The sequence below is a fragment of the Rattus norvegicus genome, chromosome 12 (assembly GCF_021556685.1).
Source record: "Rattus norvegicus strain SHRSP/BbbUtx chromosome 12, alternate assembly SHRSP_T2T, whole genome shotgun sequence".
Classification (NCBI taxonomy): domain Eukaryota; kingdom Metazoa; phylum Chordata; class Mammalia; order Rodentia; family Muridae; genus Rattus; species Rattus norvegicus.
The window spans coordinates 47,478,054-47,495,842 of record NC_141545.1 but is presented as its reverse complement, the minus strand read 5'-3'; the positions used below and the strand labels follow the sequence as shown (position 1 = coordinate 47,495,842).

Here is a 17,789-nt window from a genome sequence, read left to right as displayed (position 1 = left end):
TGGACTGGGACAACAGATACACAGATGTATACTCTGTCAACGTCACAAACTTATTGGCTCATACATTTAACCATGCATGGTTAAAATGTATGGTGCTTTGAAGTGGGGGGGTGGTAGCAGCAAACTGAGGCAGGTGGATTGTGAGTCGCAGGACATCTTGGGTTATATAAACATGTGTTGTCACACACACACACACACACACACACACCTCTAAAACAAGCAAAAACGGCACATCTGTAAATCTGCATAGAAACTGGTACTGGATTTGAAGAATGCAGAATGAAATAAGATAGAAATATCTTGGTCAAAACTTCTATCTTCGTGAAGTGTTCTATAGAAACTGAGGTAAATAGAATATTTTTAATGTGTTATAGGGCTAAGTGGTGATTGTGGCTGCATCGCCGTGGGGAAATGGCTCACAGTGGTGCATGACTTACAGGGGATATTTTCAGCCTTTATGGGTCATTGGGCTCAGAGATGGGAGTCAGGGGAAGGGACCCAAAGGCTTTGAAACAGCCAGATGATGGAGACCTTTGACCCCCGTGTCTCTGCTGAAAGGAATCAGAGGTGGGGCAGGAGGGGCTCGAGAACCTGGGGTTATCAAGGCAAACCTCCATCGGCTCTTAGGCGGGACTTACTGAAGTGGAGAACTTCCTCTTCCGGCTTAGTGGAGGATGACTCGTTGTCTTCGATGTCTTTGCTGCCGGTGGGCTCGTCAGAGCTGGGGTTCACTGACATCATGCTGCTCTGGGGAGAAGAGCCCCCACTGGTCCGAGTCAGGCTGAGGGCGGAGCCTCGCCTGCTGGGTTTGCGGGTGGCTAAGCTGCGGATGGCAGGGGCTTTGAATTTCTTGGTCTGAAGGAAAGAGAGAAGAAAGAAGGATGTGAGAAAGGATGAAGGAAGATGGGAAGGGGGAGGAGGGAGGGAAAGGAAGCCATAGGGATGGGAACAAGGGCAAGGGAGAGAAGGAAGGTTGAGGGGCAGAAGGGGGAGAAGGAAGGGAGGAGGAAGGAAGGGAGGGAGGGAAGGAGTGAGGAAGTAAAGAAGGAAGTAGGGAAGGGAGGAGAAAGTGGTATTTTGAGTTGCTGCAGAGGTTGAGGTGAGGGTCAAATGATGCTAATTCCTCCCTGGCCTCCTTCTGAACACCATGGGCGCCTGCTGGACCTGAAGCAACCAAGCCCATCAGAAGACACGGGAAGTGCCCTTGTTTCTTACTAATAATCCTGAGAGACAGTCTCTCACTGACAGCCAGAAATCTCCACCACTCTCCCAGTGGAGCTGGGGTCACAAGCACACAGCACACACATTGACCTGCCAGGCTTTTGATGGAGGTGGTGGGGATTTGAACTTGAGCCTCTATGCCTGTGCAGCAAGCCTTCCAACTCACTGAGCCATCTCCTCAGCCCCAGAAATAATTTCCCTTGAGAGCTTTTAAGATCAGAGTGCTCGAGAGACTTGGGTTGACAGCCTCTTTATAGGAAACTCATAACCTCTAAGGTCCTGGGGGGTGGGGCGGTGGGGACCCTACAGCTAGGGTCCTGTAGGCTGTACTGAGATTTATCACCATGATGCTAGGTTTGCTGCTGGAACTGACTGCTGTTGATGTGCAAGTGTGTTAGTCATACTTTGCTCAGCTGCCTTGCAGGGCCTTGACTATAGGCAGAACTTCTCTGCTCTAGAAGCACAGGGAGAGGGAGAAGATGGGGGGAAGGAGGAGAGGGGTGATTCCTTACCTCAGATTTCTTTCTTTGCTTTGTTCCCTTACCCAAGGTTTTATTTTTTGGGGTTTTTCTTTGTTTGTTTTGTTTTTTTGGCAAAATTTTGCACAAAAAGGCTTCAGCATGGGATGGGTGGGTGTGGGTGTGGGTGTGGGTGGGTGGGTGGGTGGGCGGGGGGTGGCGGAGGGGGCTGGAGTTTGGGTTGGTTTATGCAGTTCTCAGAGGCAGCGCACAGAGAGGACAGTGAGGGAGGGAAAAGTCAATCAACAGTGAGACCTTACGTCAGCCAGGAGGCTTCCCTTGCCCTGATTTTGTAGCTTGGAGAGGGGGTGGGGTGGGGTGGTTGTCAGCCTGACAGGAAGCTCTACAGCTCCTGCCACCCGGTGAGAGAGGATGTCAGAGCTCAGGGGCCGCCTGTGCACGTAGAGGTCACCCCTTCCTGCTTCAGCTGCCACTTGGCACTGGAGAACAGTCTTTAGACCAACGCCATTGTTGAAGGCTTAACGGCCCGTGTCTCTGGGGGCAATCAAGGGTCTGGCAAGGAGCCTTGAACTCCCCACCGCGGGGCTAGAACACCCTGCCTCAGTTTCCCCATTTATAAAACAATGGGGAATGGACCGAGGTGGCCACAAAAGGACCTTTGTGCCTGCAGTCCTCCCCTGAGCTGGGATTTCATCTGTGTTCCTAAAGTTGTCCATTAATCGACATTCAATTAGCTGCCCCAGCGGGGCGGGGAGTTGGGGACCTAGAGGAGGGCTGACGCTTCTGATTTGTTGAGAGCCGTGGGGGGACAGGGATAAACTGTTGGGAGAGGTGTGGTCGCTCCAGTGTGCTGCCCACCCTTGCCCTTTGTCGACTCTCCCTGATTTAAGTTTGCTCAGCAGTGATGTGACTCGGCTGCCATGTTCTGCCGCCTCAGGAGGGCCTGGCTTTCCCCCCTATCTTTCTCTTTTCCTTTTCTGTAACAGGGGAAGCTTTCCTTGAGTGAATCCTTATGCTTTTCTGAGAAGCAGGGGTTGGATGCCCACTGGGAGACATGTTTAGCCACTCTTTTTCTTTTTGTTTTTAATTATAAACTTGGAGAAAAACCTATATGTTTGAGCCCTGGGCTCCCGTTTGCACGGGGGTAATAGGGATTCCCCAAGTCTACCCTTTCCACATGCTTCATTTTGCTACCGACCTCACCACTCCCTGCTGTGTTCTAGGCAACAGGAGTTTTGTTTTTTTGTTTTTTTTTTGTTTTTTTTTCCATTGACAAGATTTCCCCTCTCCAGGAATGCTGCATGCTACTGATGATGTCTGTGCCTTCCAAAGACCCACTGGGGGACTGTTGGCTGTGGTCTCTTTCGAGATCTTCATTTTACAGAGGGATAAACTGAGGTCAGGTGAGAAGAAAGGGTTCATCCAAGGTCACAAAGTAGATGGAGCTAGAGTGGCTGCTCCAGTGTTCTGCCACCCCTGGCGTGGACTGCACTACTGTCAGGGTCTGCTGGAGATTTGCTTGTAAGAATTCCACAGTAGCATTTACCGAACATTCTGGAAGGACACGTTTTCCCCCACTGAGGCTCATGGTTTCTCCTGCTTTGTGTATCTCTAGAGATAGATGTACACTGTGTCTCCATAGCAACTTTGTGTGAGGAAACATGGGCTCTTGCTTTTTGGGTCTGTGAGGGTGCTGACAAAAAGAGCAGGATGTGGTAAAACGGTCCTGTAGTGGGGACCGTGACTCTGAAGACCCCCAGGTTGAACACACAGGCCCAAGGTCCAGCTCTGCGACCCCATGCACGTCGCTCAGCCTCTCTGAGCTTCAGCTACTACTCCCATCACTGCGTAAGAATGGTATCCTGGAGGACATTAAGAGCAGCATGGAGCAATGTGTGTGCGTGTGTGTGTGTGTGTGTATGTGTGTGTGTGTATGTGTGTGTGTGTATGTGTGTACTCTCTCCTCCTAACATGCTGGGTCTGGATCTGGAGATCGAACTCAGGACATCAGCCTTGGCTGCAAGCCCCCCTTACCTCTGAGCCATCTCGCCTGCTTCCGTCTTCACACTTTAAAGTGCACTTATCCTTTCCCTGAGCTCACTGGCATGGGGTAGGTGGAGGTGGGTGCTGGTTTGGTTCTGAGGGTGAGGGGGCATGGTCTGTGTGCACCTCAGCTGCACAGCTGTGCACCCCAGCTGATAGTGGCTTCACCTGTGCTTGTTGAGTAGAGGGATTCATGAGCTTTGGGGGAAAGGCAGAACTTTGGGTTGAGGATAACAGGCCTCGAAATACCTCTTGACAGTGAAGACGCGTGTGGCCTGGAAGACTGTCTGGGGAGTGGGGAGTGGGGAGTGAGGGGTGAGGGAGAGAGGGAGGGAAAGACAGAGACAAAGAGAGACAAAGAGAGACAGAGAGACAGAGAGACAGAGACAGAGGAAGAGAGACAGAGAAAGGAGAGACAGAGAGACATACACAGAGAGAGACAGAGATGGAGAGAGAGCCTATTGGTTAAAGGAAAGAATAAAATGAATTTGTTTCCTTCTTGATATCTCAACTAAGCAGCAGATGCCAATCGAACCCCTCCTCCCCTTTCCTTTCTTCTTCCAGTGTGTCTGGGCAAATGTCATTTTTCCTACAATCCCCGATAACCATTTTAATTAAAATTTATCAACAGCAACAAAACCAACAAACCAACCAAACAACAACACCAAAACCAAAAAGACCCCAACAACCGTTGGCATGTGGTATTTCCTTTGCTTGGAGAACCACTCAGACAGCCACCCAGACAGCCATCCAGACAGCCACCTAGACAGACAGCTAGATAGCATCCCAGACAGACACCTACACAGCCACCTAGTCAGACACCTAGTCAGACACCAAGACAGTCTCACAGACAGCCACCCGGACAGCCACCCAGCCAGCCAGCCAGACAGACAGACATAAATAAGCCTTTCCCTTCAGAGACTGTGGGACGCCCACTTCTCCCCCTGCCTGAGGCCTGGGCTCTCATATGAGTGTGGACTCTGGTTACCTTGGGTGCCGTGACGAAGTGATCCCACCTCTGCCCCATGGACTTGTCCTTGTTAATCTTCTTTATCGTGCTCTTGCTGCCACCGGGGTCCCTGTGTGAGGAATAGCTGAATGAGTTTCAATTTGCAGAGTCTTGGTTTAGTACAAGGCCCCGCCCCTCACCTGTCCCCTATGGAAACATAGATTTGGGCTGACTAGTGGCTGGTCTCTGGGATGGTTTTCTCCCCTGCTGCTTTTGAAGTGTGTGTGGGGCAGTTCTCCATAGATGGGTCTTTTGAAGGGAACAAACTGAAGGCTGAGAGGGACCACCATTTCCGAAGTGAGGACTGAGGAAGACGGGATACATTTGCATGGATTCTGTATCTATTTGTGTTCTGGACTTGGACATCATGGAGTCCAGGGTCTGACTGCAGTTATGCCAGGGCTGGACCTGGAGGTGAGCTTATTTCTGGCTGTGCCTTGTGTGTTGATCATGGGCAGCAATGTCAGGAGCACAGCACAGCACAGCACAGCTGGGGATGGGGGGGTGGGGGCGGGGAGAGTAGGCAGGGGTGTGGTGAGCTACAAGATGAAGCCCCTGGTCTGAGGTTTACTGGTGAGTAGTTATGTGAGAGGCTCCATGTCAGATGCTCCCGGGCACTCACGGGGTCATCTCCGTCACTATCGTCACTATCTCAGTAAGCCAGATTCATTATCACCCCCTATGCAGCCAAGGAGAAGACCAGACGCAGGGATCCTTGCCCCAGGGCTCTGTGCCTCTCTTATACCATGATCTTGAATTATTATTATTATTATCATCACCATCATCATTATTATTACAATGCCCTCCTCCTCCCTGAGAATGAGTTTCAGGCCTTACAACACCATGCCCTCCCCAGGTGGGAACTTTCTGGATAAGAGACTAAATCCCCGAAGGGCTCTGTGGGTGATTGCTCCCTTACAGCCATGTCATCGAATTTACTATAGTGGGGCTCTTCAGTGGGATACGCTGCACGTACCCGTATAACTATAACCCTTCCAATGGATTCGGGGAAGGCTCTTATAGTGAAACACACTAACGTGTTGAATATAGTATGTGGATATTTAAGACTCTAAAATTGGAGTTCCACGTTAAGCTTCAGTTTGGTTCATTTTGGATTTGGGTCTGATTTCATGACCAAAGGAGTTCTGAAAAAGCTGAGATCAGGGGAGCCTTTAGATTCTGAATTTAATGGTTATGGGACCTTGAGTCTTCACTGGTTCACAAGTGGGTAATCTCACTGTATGATCTAACTACCCGTACAAACAATCAATTGGCTTATCAAATTTTCTATCCTATTCTTTCATTATCTATCTTATCCATCCATCTACTTACTGTCTACCTATGTTTCCATCCATCCCATCCATCCATCCATCCATCCATCCATCCATCCATCCATCCATCCATCCACTCATCCATCCACTCATCCATCCACCCACCCAGCCACCCACCCATCCATCCACCCATCCACCGACCCATCCATCCACCCATCCATCCATCCATCCACCCATCCATCCATCCATCCATCCATCCACCCATCCATCCATCCACCCATCCATCCATCCATCCATCCATCCACCCATCCACCGACCCATCCATCCACCCATCCATCCATCTATCCATCCATCCATCCATCCATCCACCCACCCATCCATCCATCCATCCATCCACCCATCCATCCATCCATCCACCCATCCATCCATCCATCCATCCACTCATCCATCCACCCACCCAGCCACCCACCCATCCATCCATTATCCATCTATCCATTATCCATCCACCCACCCACCTAACCACACACCCATCCAGCCTCCCACTCACCTACACGTACCTCTTCACACGCCCATCCATCCATCCACATTCCTACTCATTCATACATCTCATCATCCATTCAACCATTCCTTTAAAGCCCTGTTTTCTCTGCGGGATAGTTTTGGGTGCAGGAGACCCGTGATGTACTTGGCTGGCTCTCAGCCTGTATGGAGCAGGGATTTGAGGGGATGAAGTGATCAGAGCGACTTTGATGGCTGGGGTTGGGGGATGTCATTCAGTGTCCAGGCTTGTCAGAGTCTGCCCGCAGGATGGCTGCGGATCAAAGTATTCAGACACAGGGGAGGAGAATAGTCAGATGAACTGAACTTAAGGCTGGCTTCTTATGAGTAGCAGATCCACAGGCTGTCACCAATAAGGAGAGGGGCTCTTTTGCCCCAGAGGCAGGATCTGTTGGATGTCTAGGAGGTCAGAACCATGATATAAGAACACATTTCAGAATGGGAACGGGGCTGAGGTGGGGGCAGGATATGCCTCCAAGCCTTTTGTAAGACTTTATATTTGAGTAACACAGTAAAGAGTTCTGAATAATGAACAGAGAAGCTCATTTGAGTCCGTTCTGCTTGCTTTTCCCTCGAGTAATCAAATTAGGGAATGTTTAAAACCCAACTGGAGGAGGGAGCCCCTCTCCAGCCTTATGCAGCGTTTAAGCAGCGGCCCTTCTGAAGCCTGGTTGCAAGCTAACCAATAGGCGGCCTTGGTGTTCCACGGTGTCTTTCATGAGCCAGGGCTTCTGGCTTTCTTCTTTGCTAAGGCAGCCCCCGCTGAGCTGCCAGCTCCTTCTTGAAGTTCAAAAGCAACACCCTTTCCCTTTCAAAATTAAATCTGGGCCCAGCCAAGCTTTCGAAATCTTAAATATTCAGGTCCAGTCGGGGAGATAGAAGCCTTCCGCTAATGCCGACGACTTCCGAGGCGACCTGAAGTCTATTGCAACTTCAAGCGGCAGGCTAAATGAACTAGAGAAGCAGCCGGATCCCTGCAGACCTGCTGCAGCCCTCGGCACCGCCTCTGCAAAGCCATTGATAAAGGAGAGGCCAGGTTAGACAAGCTTGGGCTCTCTGATGTTTCGCTCTCAGTAGCAAATAAACCCAAAAGGAAGATCAGTGGGCGGGGAGGAGAGATCAAACACAGCTGGAGCGGGGAAGTTCACTGCTCATCTTGCTGATGAGGCCGAAAGCCAGTTGGGGAACCTTCTTTACTAGCTCTGTTCGCCAAATGGAACCCACTACCCTCACCTGTGTCCCCGAAGTCCTTTGTCTCTCTGTGACTTACTTTGTTTAAAACATATATGAGCATAGAGTGACCTCCTTGGGCAAATGGTCTGCTAGCCAGATTCCATGTTCTGCTTGGCTGAGAGTAGGGACTTGGGTTAGGCAAGACCTCTCCCTCATGGCTATAGCGAGTGATGGCTGGTGTTGGATACAGAAGCAGACCCAGAAGCCAGCTTCAGTGGCCGGGAAGAGGAAGTGATGGTTGTTCAGTTGTCACATCTGACCGGCTTACTGACTGGGGATCTCAGGCGGCTGTCTGCATGTCAGAACCTGTTGTCGGGCTGGAGTCTGCCTGACCCAGTACTTTTTACGCGAGCGTGGTTTTGCACAGGGCTGCTTAGCTTCCCCAGCCCCAGGGTCTCCATCTGTAAGATGGGGCTGGGGATATTAGCTGGGCCATGAGATTGCAGTGGATGTGAAGAGAAAATGGCTCTCAAACGGGCGAATTCAGCTTGGCTATTAGCAAGGATAACAGCCTTTCTTCTCGGAGGGAGCTGACAGTAGTGGAAAGCGAGGTGGGGTGGCCAGCTCTCAAGGGGAGAGAGCTGTGATTTTCAGACCATAATTTCCCCCTGCTGACACGGTCTGGGGGCGCCTGTTTCCCAGAAATCAAGGGAAGAGAGCATTCGGCAGAGGCTCAGCTCTTTAAGCTGCGTCCTTTGAGCATATTTTGCTCTCGGAGGTCACTTGACGATGTCTATCTGTCGGGGCAATCAGAGCAATTTTCTCCAATGCTTTGCTCTCTCTCAGTCCCCCGCCTCTAACTCTGGGTGAAGCGCCCTCTTCTCAAGATGAGAATCTCCTGGGTTAGGTTAGGATACGCTTGGGGAAGAGGAGGCAGGAGGAAGAGGTGCAGATTACACACACCAGGGAGGGTCCAGTGGTCCAAGCTCTTGGGCTGTTTCAGGCTGGGTAGCCCTGTCCTGCTTCTTCAGAAATAAAGTGACCAGATGATCCTGCTGTGTTCTTTCCTGAGACGTTGGCTTGAGAACCACAGTGGGAACTGATATTGTTGCATTGGCTTGGGAGAGGAGAGCGTGTGTGAGTCAGATATTTCTCCAGGAAGCCCATCCTAGGAGAGTTTTCCTCGATGATCAAACTGAGAAACAAGCCTGTACCCCATCACAGCCAGAGCACCCATCGTTCCTCATGATTTTATGAGTGTTTTTACCTGCACGCATGTCTGTGCGACTCACAGAGAGGTCAGGGGAGAGTGTCGTAGGTGGGTGCTGGGATCCAAACTTTGCTCCTCTGCAGGACCAACAAGCACTCTTGGCTTCTGGGTTACCTCTCCACCTCGCCATCACCTGGGCCTTTGCGAGTTTTCTGTGGTTTGCATCATCCAGCCCCTTCCTTGGGACAGGAGCTCCAGTGGGTAGTGGGGGGGGGCTTCTTTTGCTGTGATGTTCCCAGCGGTGGTTGGGAGCAGACCCACGCGAGAAGAGAGCCCCGTTTAAATATAAAAACAGTTACATTAGGAAGCCGCTGCTCAGGTGCGCTGCTCAGAATGCTGCTGTGTCTTTCACAGTGGTGAAGCGACTTAGACTTGGAAGGATGTTGAGTCTGTTTAGTTATTGATAACCTCCGAGGCAGGGAGGGTCTGGATATGGACGGGTGTGTCTTCTGTTAAGTCAGACGGCATGCATTTAGTTGCAAAATTGCACCTGCAGAAATTCTTTTAAAGATTTATTTACGTATGAGCACACTGTCTCTGACACACCAGAAGAGGGCACCGGATCCCATTACAGATGGTTGTGAGCCACCATGTGGTTGCTGGGAATTGAACTCACGAGCAGCCAGTGCTCTTAACTCCCGAGCCATCTCTCCAGCTCCTGAAACTATTTTATAAGAGAAAACTTGCTGTATGTTTAAGGTTGAATTGGAGCCTGCGGGATCATGTTCTGGAAGCCTGTCCCCACCTGGTGGTGCTGTTTGGCTTTAGGAACCTTTAGGAGGAGGCCCTACCTGGGGACGAGGGGTCACTAGCACTGAGTGTCTGGACTCTTAATAACAGTTAGATTGCTGGGAGCTAGATAGAATGCAGATTCTTAGCCCCGCCCATAGCTTGAGAAACTTTCCAGTCATGGGGTTTTCCACAGAGTACAAAGCAAGCAGCATATATGTGACCACTAGCTTATGAAAGCCAATCTCCCACCCAGCTGGTTTTCTGACAAAGCTTACACCATTTTTTCTGGGACAGCCTGAGGTAACAAGGCTTAATTGTGCGTGTGCCATGTTCTTCCTGCACGGTAGATCAGTGGCTGCCTTCTCCCTCTGTTCCATGGGACTTGCCATCACTGGTGAGGACCGGTGTAGCCATCCCCCCCCCGCATCTGTATATCTGTCTGTGTGTCTGTCCGGTCACCATGGATCTCATCTGTTGGTGGTAGAATTCTCCTCCAATGCTAATTCTTTCCTAGCTTGAGGTGTCTGAGATGCTGATGGGCTTGGCTCCAACTGTGCTTTAATTAGAGATTTTTATCTTCAAAGTCTGTCACAGAAAGAATGTTCACTGTGTTCCTAGATCTCTTAGGGGGATTCTTTTTCTGTGTAGAAACATCATGACCAAACATCAAGTTGGGGAGGAAAGGGTTTATTCAGGTTATACTTCCATATCCCTGTTCATCACTGAGGGAAGTCAGGACAGGAACTCACACAGGGCAGGAACCTGGAGGCAGGAGCTGGTGCAGAGGCCATGGAGGGTGCTGCTTATTGGCTTGCTCCCCATGACTCGCTCAGCCTGCTTTCTTATAGAACCCAGGAGCACCAGCCCAGGGATGGCCCCGCCCACAGTGGACTGGGCCCTCCCATCAATCACCAATTCAGAAAATGCCTTACAGCTGCATCTTATGGGGGTATTTTCTTAATGAAGGTTCCTTCTTTTAGATAACTCTAGCTTGTGTGTAAAGCTGGTGTAAGACTAGTCAGTACATTAGACGTGGACTTGCCTCATCTTAAGAATAACTCCTCTGGGATAGGTGATGAAACAGCCCAGGGGCCTTAACCGACTTGCTAAGATCGCACAGTTAGCATGTGGCAGGTGTGGACTCACCTAGGTGTTGGCCCTAAACTTCCCACCTCTTCCTTCAGTACTGGGGGTCTCAGCTAGGGCCTTTGCACGTGATCAACTGGCTAAGATGTATACCTCAAGGGCCCTTTTTCGTTGGTTTTGAGATGTATTCATGCTAAATTGCCCAGGAGAGTTCTTGAACTTGAGGTCCTTCTCTCTCAACTATGGCAATGAGTTGGGGATGCTGGACCAATTACGCCAAAACCCTTGGCTGCAGTCATTCAAGTCCACCTGGGTTTTAGGAACACACCCTCAAGGTTGGGAAGTTCGAGTGATGAGTTGTGGTCGTTGTCACGTGACCTTCCAGAGTCAGAGTAAGCATCCAGGAGGAGGCGTCCTGTTTTCCGGGTAACTAAAATGTTTTTAGGTACTTCCCAGAGAATTTAACCCTATAATTAACAACAATAATAACATATCTATATGGTGGTTGCTGGGGCCAGATTGTATGGTTTCCCCTGGCTATTAAGAGCTGAAGCATGTTGCTTTTGTGTTAGTCAGGGTTCTCTAGAGTAACATGACTTACAAAGTTAACCTCTCTCTAGATATATAGAAAGGGGATTTATTAGGATGACTGACAGGCTGTGGTCCAGCTAATCTGACAATGGCGGCCTATGAACGGAAAGTTGAAGAGTCTAGTAGTTCAGTCCATGAGGCTGTATGTCTCGGCTGGTCTTCAGTGTGCACCAGGACCCTGAAGAAGCAGGCTCTCATGCCGATGAAGAGCTGGACTTGCCAGTGAGAGCAAGGGCAAGCAGGCAGTGGGCAAACGCTTCCTTCTTGTGTGTCCTTGTGTAGGCTGACAGCAACGGCATGGCAGAGGGGTATGTGCTTCCCAGGCCACATCTGGGTTAAAGCTGGCTTCCTCCTTCACAGATCCAGGCTAGGAAGTACATTTTCCTACTTTAAATTAAGCAAACGTCCCTTATAGAAGTGACCCTCCAGTTTTGAGGTTAATTCCAGAAGTAGTCAAGTTGACAAGAATATCACAGCCTCTCTCAACTCCAAGTTCAACCACACCACACCACATTCACCATCTTGAAACGGCCATGGTGAGGTTTTCAAATCATGGGTCTCTGAGCTCTGGTTTTTTAAAGATTTATTTAATGTATATGAGTACACTGTCACTGTCTTCAGACACACCTGAAGAGGGCGCCAAATCCCATTACAGATGGTTGTGAGCCACCATGTGGTTGCTGGGAATTGAACTCAGGACCTCTGGAAGAGCAGTCAGTGCTCCTAACCGCTGAGCCATCTCTCCAGTCCCGGGAACAGGTAACTTAAAGCTCTGCAATCATGTCTCCCGCTCTGAGCTTGAAACTTCCTACATAGAGGGAAGGGTCCACAGATGACAAAGCCAGGCAGATCCTTCAGATGTCATCTCCCTCTGGTGCCCAGGTCTGGTCCTGGTTCTGTCTATAGAGAGCCAGACATGTTTAGATCTTTGGTGGATTCTGCCCTGATGCATGCTGCTAAAATACTGGCTCCTCTGAGTGTGACCTTACTTCTTTTTTTTTTTTTTTTTGGTTCTTTTTTTCGGAGCTGGGGACCGAACCCAGGGCCTTGCGCTTCCTAGGTAAGCGCTCTACCACTGAGCTAAATCCCCAGCCCGACCTTACTTCTTTTTATTGATGGTGACAACTCGTGCCCCTGTCCTGAGCACATTTCTGAGAGCAATCAAAGGCAGTGCAGGTTGACTGTCATATCATTCCGACGCAAGTCCTCCATGATCAGCTTCCTTCCTTGTGGAAGAAGGGGTGTCCATGTGTCAAAAGAAAATTATTGGGGCAGGTGATGTGCTGAGGGGCGAAGTGATGTTGGGTATCTTTGGGCTCAGAGGCTTGTGTCTTTAGACAGTACAAGCAATCAAGTGTGGGAAACAAACCTCCATGTTGCTTTGGCCTAAAGTTGTGATTCCCAGAACCCAGCCCCAAGAAACCTTTGCGATTGGCCATGAATGAGATGCACCTGGCTTTCTGTGAAGCATGGGTTTTAATGTGGAGAATTTGGGAGCAGTGCCAGTATCTGTCCATAGAGACTTGATCTGCTTCTTCATCTACTCGGGAGAATTCCCTGCAGGGAATTCTTTTCTGCGTTAAGCATGCAGTGCTGTGGAAAGATGACCACACGTTGCTGAGGATGATGCTGTACTTGTGTGCGTATTCACAAGAGGGATGTGCCACAAAGATGTGGGACACAGCACCTTACACCCTTACGGAGGGGTTTGCACACAAGGCAGGGATTTCCAACATGGTGGCAAAACCTTCACACCTTATATATTTACAATGTGGGGTTTGGGGCAAGTTTTTGCAAGAGAACACCATATTAACTTAAGCTTGGGCAGTTTTATTTGAAAGGAAGATAGATGATTCATGAATGTATTTTTTTAATGAATTGATTTTTGGTGTGTGTGATGTATGCCTGTGTGTATGTGCATGTGTAGGCATGTGTGGGGTACATGTAACTCTGTTGGTGCATGCAGAGGTCAGAGGCTAACAGTGGACGTCTTCCTCCACTGCTATCATCCTGCACTTGGAGCTCACCATTTCGTCTTGGCAGGATGGCCAGCTAGTCCTGGAATCTACCTATCTGCTCCTCAGTGCTGGGGTCACAAGCATGAACAAGCTGGGGCTACATGCCTGGATTTTTAGTCAACTGTGGGGATCTGAACTTAGGTCTTTGCTTATACAGAAAGTACCTTACACGGAGGACCATCGCCCCATCCCTGGGAAGTTATTGTTTTTTTTTAAAGATTTATTTATTTATCATATACAAGTACACTGTAGCTGTCTTCAGATACACCAGAGGAGGGCATCGGATCCCATTACAGATGGTTGTGAACCACCATGTGGTTGCTGGGAATTGAACTCATGACCTCTGGAAGAGCAGTCGGCGCTCTTAACCACTGAGCCATCTCTCCAGCCCCCTGGGAAGTTATTGTTAAGGTCACAGTACTTATGCAAACTCTGGAAACTACACAGACATTTTGAAATGACTGGGATGACATGGTTAGGAGAAAGCAGTGGGAGGGGAGAGTGCTTCCCAGACACCAAAACTTATTTCAGACACAAAGCCCATTGGAATTACTAGCTTTGGGGTAGGTGACTGGTTTATGCTCATGGCTGTGTTTGAGATGAGTTTATACCAGTTCTTGGGTTGATAAATATTGATCGCCAACATGAGGGGACTGGGAGTTTCCTAGGAGATCAATACTTTATACCCACTTGGTGTATCTGTGGGGATGTCTCCAGAACATGAAGACTTTCATTATTTGATGGATTCAAATTTTTGAATGCGTTGCGTACACGCACCATATGCAGCTAACACAAGAGGAGGCCAGAAGAGGGCATCAGATCCCTTGGTCTTGAGGCACAGACTTTTTATGAGCTGCCATGTGGATGCTGCTAACCAAACCCTGGATGGCTGGAAGAGCAGCTGCATTCTTAACCAACAAGCCATCTCCCCAGCCCTGGGTTCAAACTCGACTACAGAGAGACAGTAGCATTGTGTAGAGAACTGTGGAAGGTGGAGCCTGGCTGGAGGAGGTAGTTTGGGGGGGGCAGGACCTTGGGGACATGTGTCTTGCCTTTTGGTCATTTCCTGTTATATCTCAGCTCTGCCTCCTGCCAGCCATGAGGTTGGCTGCTCTACCAGGCCCTCCTGTGAGGATGGACTTAGACCTTAGATGCTGAGTGAAGCAAACTTTTCTTCCTTATTGTTTCTGTCACATATTTTGTCACAGTCCTGGGACAAGGACAACTTATGAGGTGGGGATGGGACTTGAGGGACTTGAGGTGGTCAGTGTCCTTGGGAGGAAGGATTTAATTAAGACTTGCAATTTTGGAAGAGTGGGAGAGTTGGATTCACTCGAGAGGTGGGGCTGTGAGAAGGGCTCAGTGTCAGTGCACTGGGGCTGCAGGTGAGGAAAGCTAACAAGGGAGGAGATGGAGAGCCAGCCTCTCTCAGTGTGAGTCTTCACTGTGCTCACCCAGTTCCTCAAGTCGTTGCTGTTGTTTCACTCTGTCTAATATCTGGGACTCCCAAAGATAGCATCTCTATAAGCTGAAAACTGCCTATAGGCTGAAAACTGTCTCTACAGCTCCTGAAACCGTGACCTCAAAGCTCTTGTATGGGTCATCCCTCTGGCAGTGACATGGCTTACATTTTCAAGACTTAGTCAAGATTCTCTGGAGTTTCCATCTGGGTGTACCCAGTTTTTCCAGAGGTCTAAGATATCTATATCTATATCTATATCTATATCTATATCTATATCTATATCTATATCTATATATATCTCCAATGAGCAAAATTAAACTAGCCAGCCAAACATTATCCAATTAACTAACAAACCCACCAACCAACCAACCAATGAACCAATCCAACTAACCAACTTATACAGCAATGAACCAATAAACCAGCCCAACCAACTAACTTACCAACCATCCAACCAATGAACCAACCTAACCAACAAACTTAACCAACCAACTAATGAACCAATTTAACCAGCCAACTCATCCACTAATAAACCAATAAACCAACAAACCATCCCAAGTATATACCAACCAAACGAGCAATGAACCAACTCATCCAACCAATTCACCCACCAACCAACCAATGAATCAACCCAACCAACCAACTTACCCACCAACCAGACAACAAACCAACCCAACCAACCAACTTACTTACCAATGAACCAACCCAACCAGGCAACTTAACCGCCACCAAACCAATGAACCAACCCAGCCAACCAACTTACCCACCAACCACAACCAATGAACCAATCCAATCAACTAATTTACCCGCATCCAACTGATGAACCAACCAACTTACCCACCAACCAATCAACAAACCAACCCAACCAGCCAACTCACTCACCAATGAACCAATAAACCAACCCAATTTATCCTCCCACCAACCAACCAATGAACCAACCCAAGCCAGCAAGTAAGCAAGTAAACAAAATTCCCTTGGACTAAAGGAGAAAAAACTGAGAATGAGGGGAGAAGGAACAGCGAAAGGACATGGGAGGTGGCTAAGGTGAAGGAGTGACCGGGAACAATGCTGAGGAGACACAGTGAGAGCATGAGGAGGCCCAGAGAGAAAGCTGTGGGTCCACAGCATGCTGGTATAGCTTGCCCATTTCTGTGGTGTAAATGGTCCCACTGAGCTCTATCATGTTGCGATACGGCACCAGGCAGGGATGCTTGTAAAGACGTGTGTAGAGTGGGCTCTCGGGAGAGGAGAGGAGCTGGCTCCAACTCACCTGGATTTACACCCTCAGACAGCATCAACTCCTAAGGCAGACCACCCATCAAACAAACCGAAGGGAGGGAGGGAAGGATAAGGTCCCCGCCCCTTACCACCACCAGGGCGAGTGCCAGGTTGTAGCTGGGTGCAGGGCTGCTGGGCTTACTTGGGGTTCCAACAGGCAATCACAGGCCTCATGGTGTGGTGGGTGTGGTCGATAGTCAGGGCCTCTAGAAGCCAGTGGAGAGCACATAGCTGGCGGAAGAGGGGATCCCTGTGGAGACAGAGGAGTACCTTTTTAGAACACCATTCACAGAGACTGCAGCTGCTCTGGCTTCAGTGGGTGTGCTGGCAAACAGGTAAGTGGTTTGTACCCATTGTGTGCGACATGCCCATTGGTCCCACTGTGCATATGAGGACACTGGAGGTCAAGGGGCTTAAGGAGGTCAGACGACCATGCCACCGAGCTAGCAAGACTGAAAGCGTGAGAATCCTGTTCCAGTTCCTCTGAATTTGAGTGTTGTGGGTGGAGTCTCTCCTAGCTAGAGGTCATGACCCAGGCAGATAAAAATGAGAATTTGAAGACGATTAATATTACACTGATGTCTGATAATTATTCTGATTTTTTAGAAACACAGTAAATAGCCTGAGGGTGTAAGAAAGCCTGGAAATGGGAAGCAGTATTAGAAGGACTGAAGTGTAGCTGGCGATTGAAGAAAAGTACACCGGGCACATCATTCAACAATGAAAGAAAACACACTGCTTAACAGTACGTCTGATTGGCAGTTGTGATCACTGGGGACCCCGTACTATCAACAGTGGACTATATATCGACTGTTGTACTTTCTCCACATTATTTAAGGTTCCCAATAACCTGGCGGGGCATGGATTATTACCTGTATTTTAGACAAGGGGGAAACTGAGGCTCAGAGAGGTAGAGCCAGTGTTGCTCAAGGTCACGTGACTCAGTTGTGAGCAGAGATGGTGTTTGAATTTCGATTTGATGCTTATGACATCACGACAGGGTGCAGCATCTGGCGGGAGACCTGAGGCTCTGAGAGGTCACACAGCTAACACCAGTGAGAGTTTGAACCAGGGAGTGACCTGGCCCACAGACGGTGGCCTTAGGGAGCTGACTGGGTACCAATGGAGTCAGTGTGTAGTGGGCACTCTGTTAGTGAGGTCAGGAAAGGGTTAACCCAATGCCTGTGGTTTTCTTGGAACCAAGGTGTAGTCCTGGAATATGCTTCCTCCCCCAGGAGTTCTCATCCTTCACTAATGGAAAAGAGCCTTCAATTACCCAGCTTCCTGACGGCTCTTTCCTGAAACTGCATCTTGCCCAGACCGCTGCTCCCAGGGGTTCCTAGGTCCAGTTCTCCCAGGCCCAGGAAAGGATGGCTTCAGTTTCCAGGAAGATCTCACCTCATACCCTGTGGGGAGCTGTCCCAGGGTATTCTGAGAGCCATCTTTCTGGTCCTCTAATAGGGAACAGAGCTGTCCCACCTCTCCCCACCCTCAGCCTCTCTTGCTAGGGCATTAACTGTTACATCCAAGGAAAACTAGGGAGCCCTCCACTCTTCCTCTCTACTCTGTGTGTGTGTGTGTGTGTGTGTGTGTGTGCACGC

General features: G+C 49.4%; 1 protein-coding gene across 2 annotated transcripts in view; it reads right to left on the bottom strand.

Annotated features, from left to right (window-relative positions):
• The window catches only part of Ccdc60 (coiled-coil domain containing 60), a 165,145-nt gene that overhangs the window by 25,074 nt on the left and 122,282 nt on the right, over positions 1–17,789 (bottom strand). For both annotated transcript variants that reach the window (NM_001439835.1, NM_001034945.3), the window contains 3 exon segments: positions 639–855; positions 4,732–4,822; positions 16,331–16,438. In NM_001439835.1, coding sequence (NP_001426764.1) covers positions 639–855; positions 4,732–4,822; positions 16,331–16,438 — 416 coding nt within the window.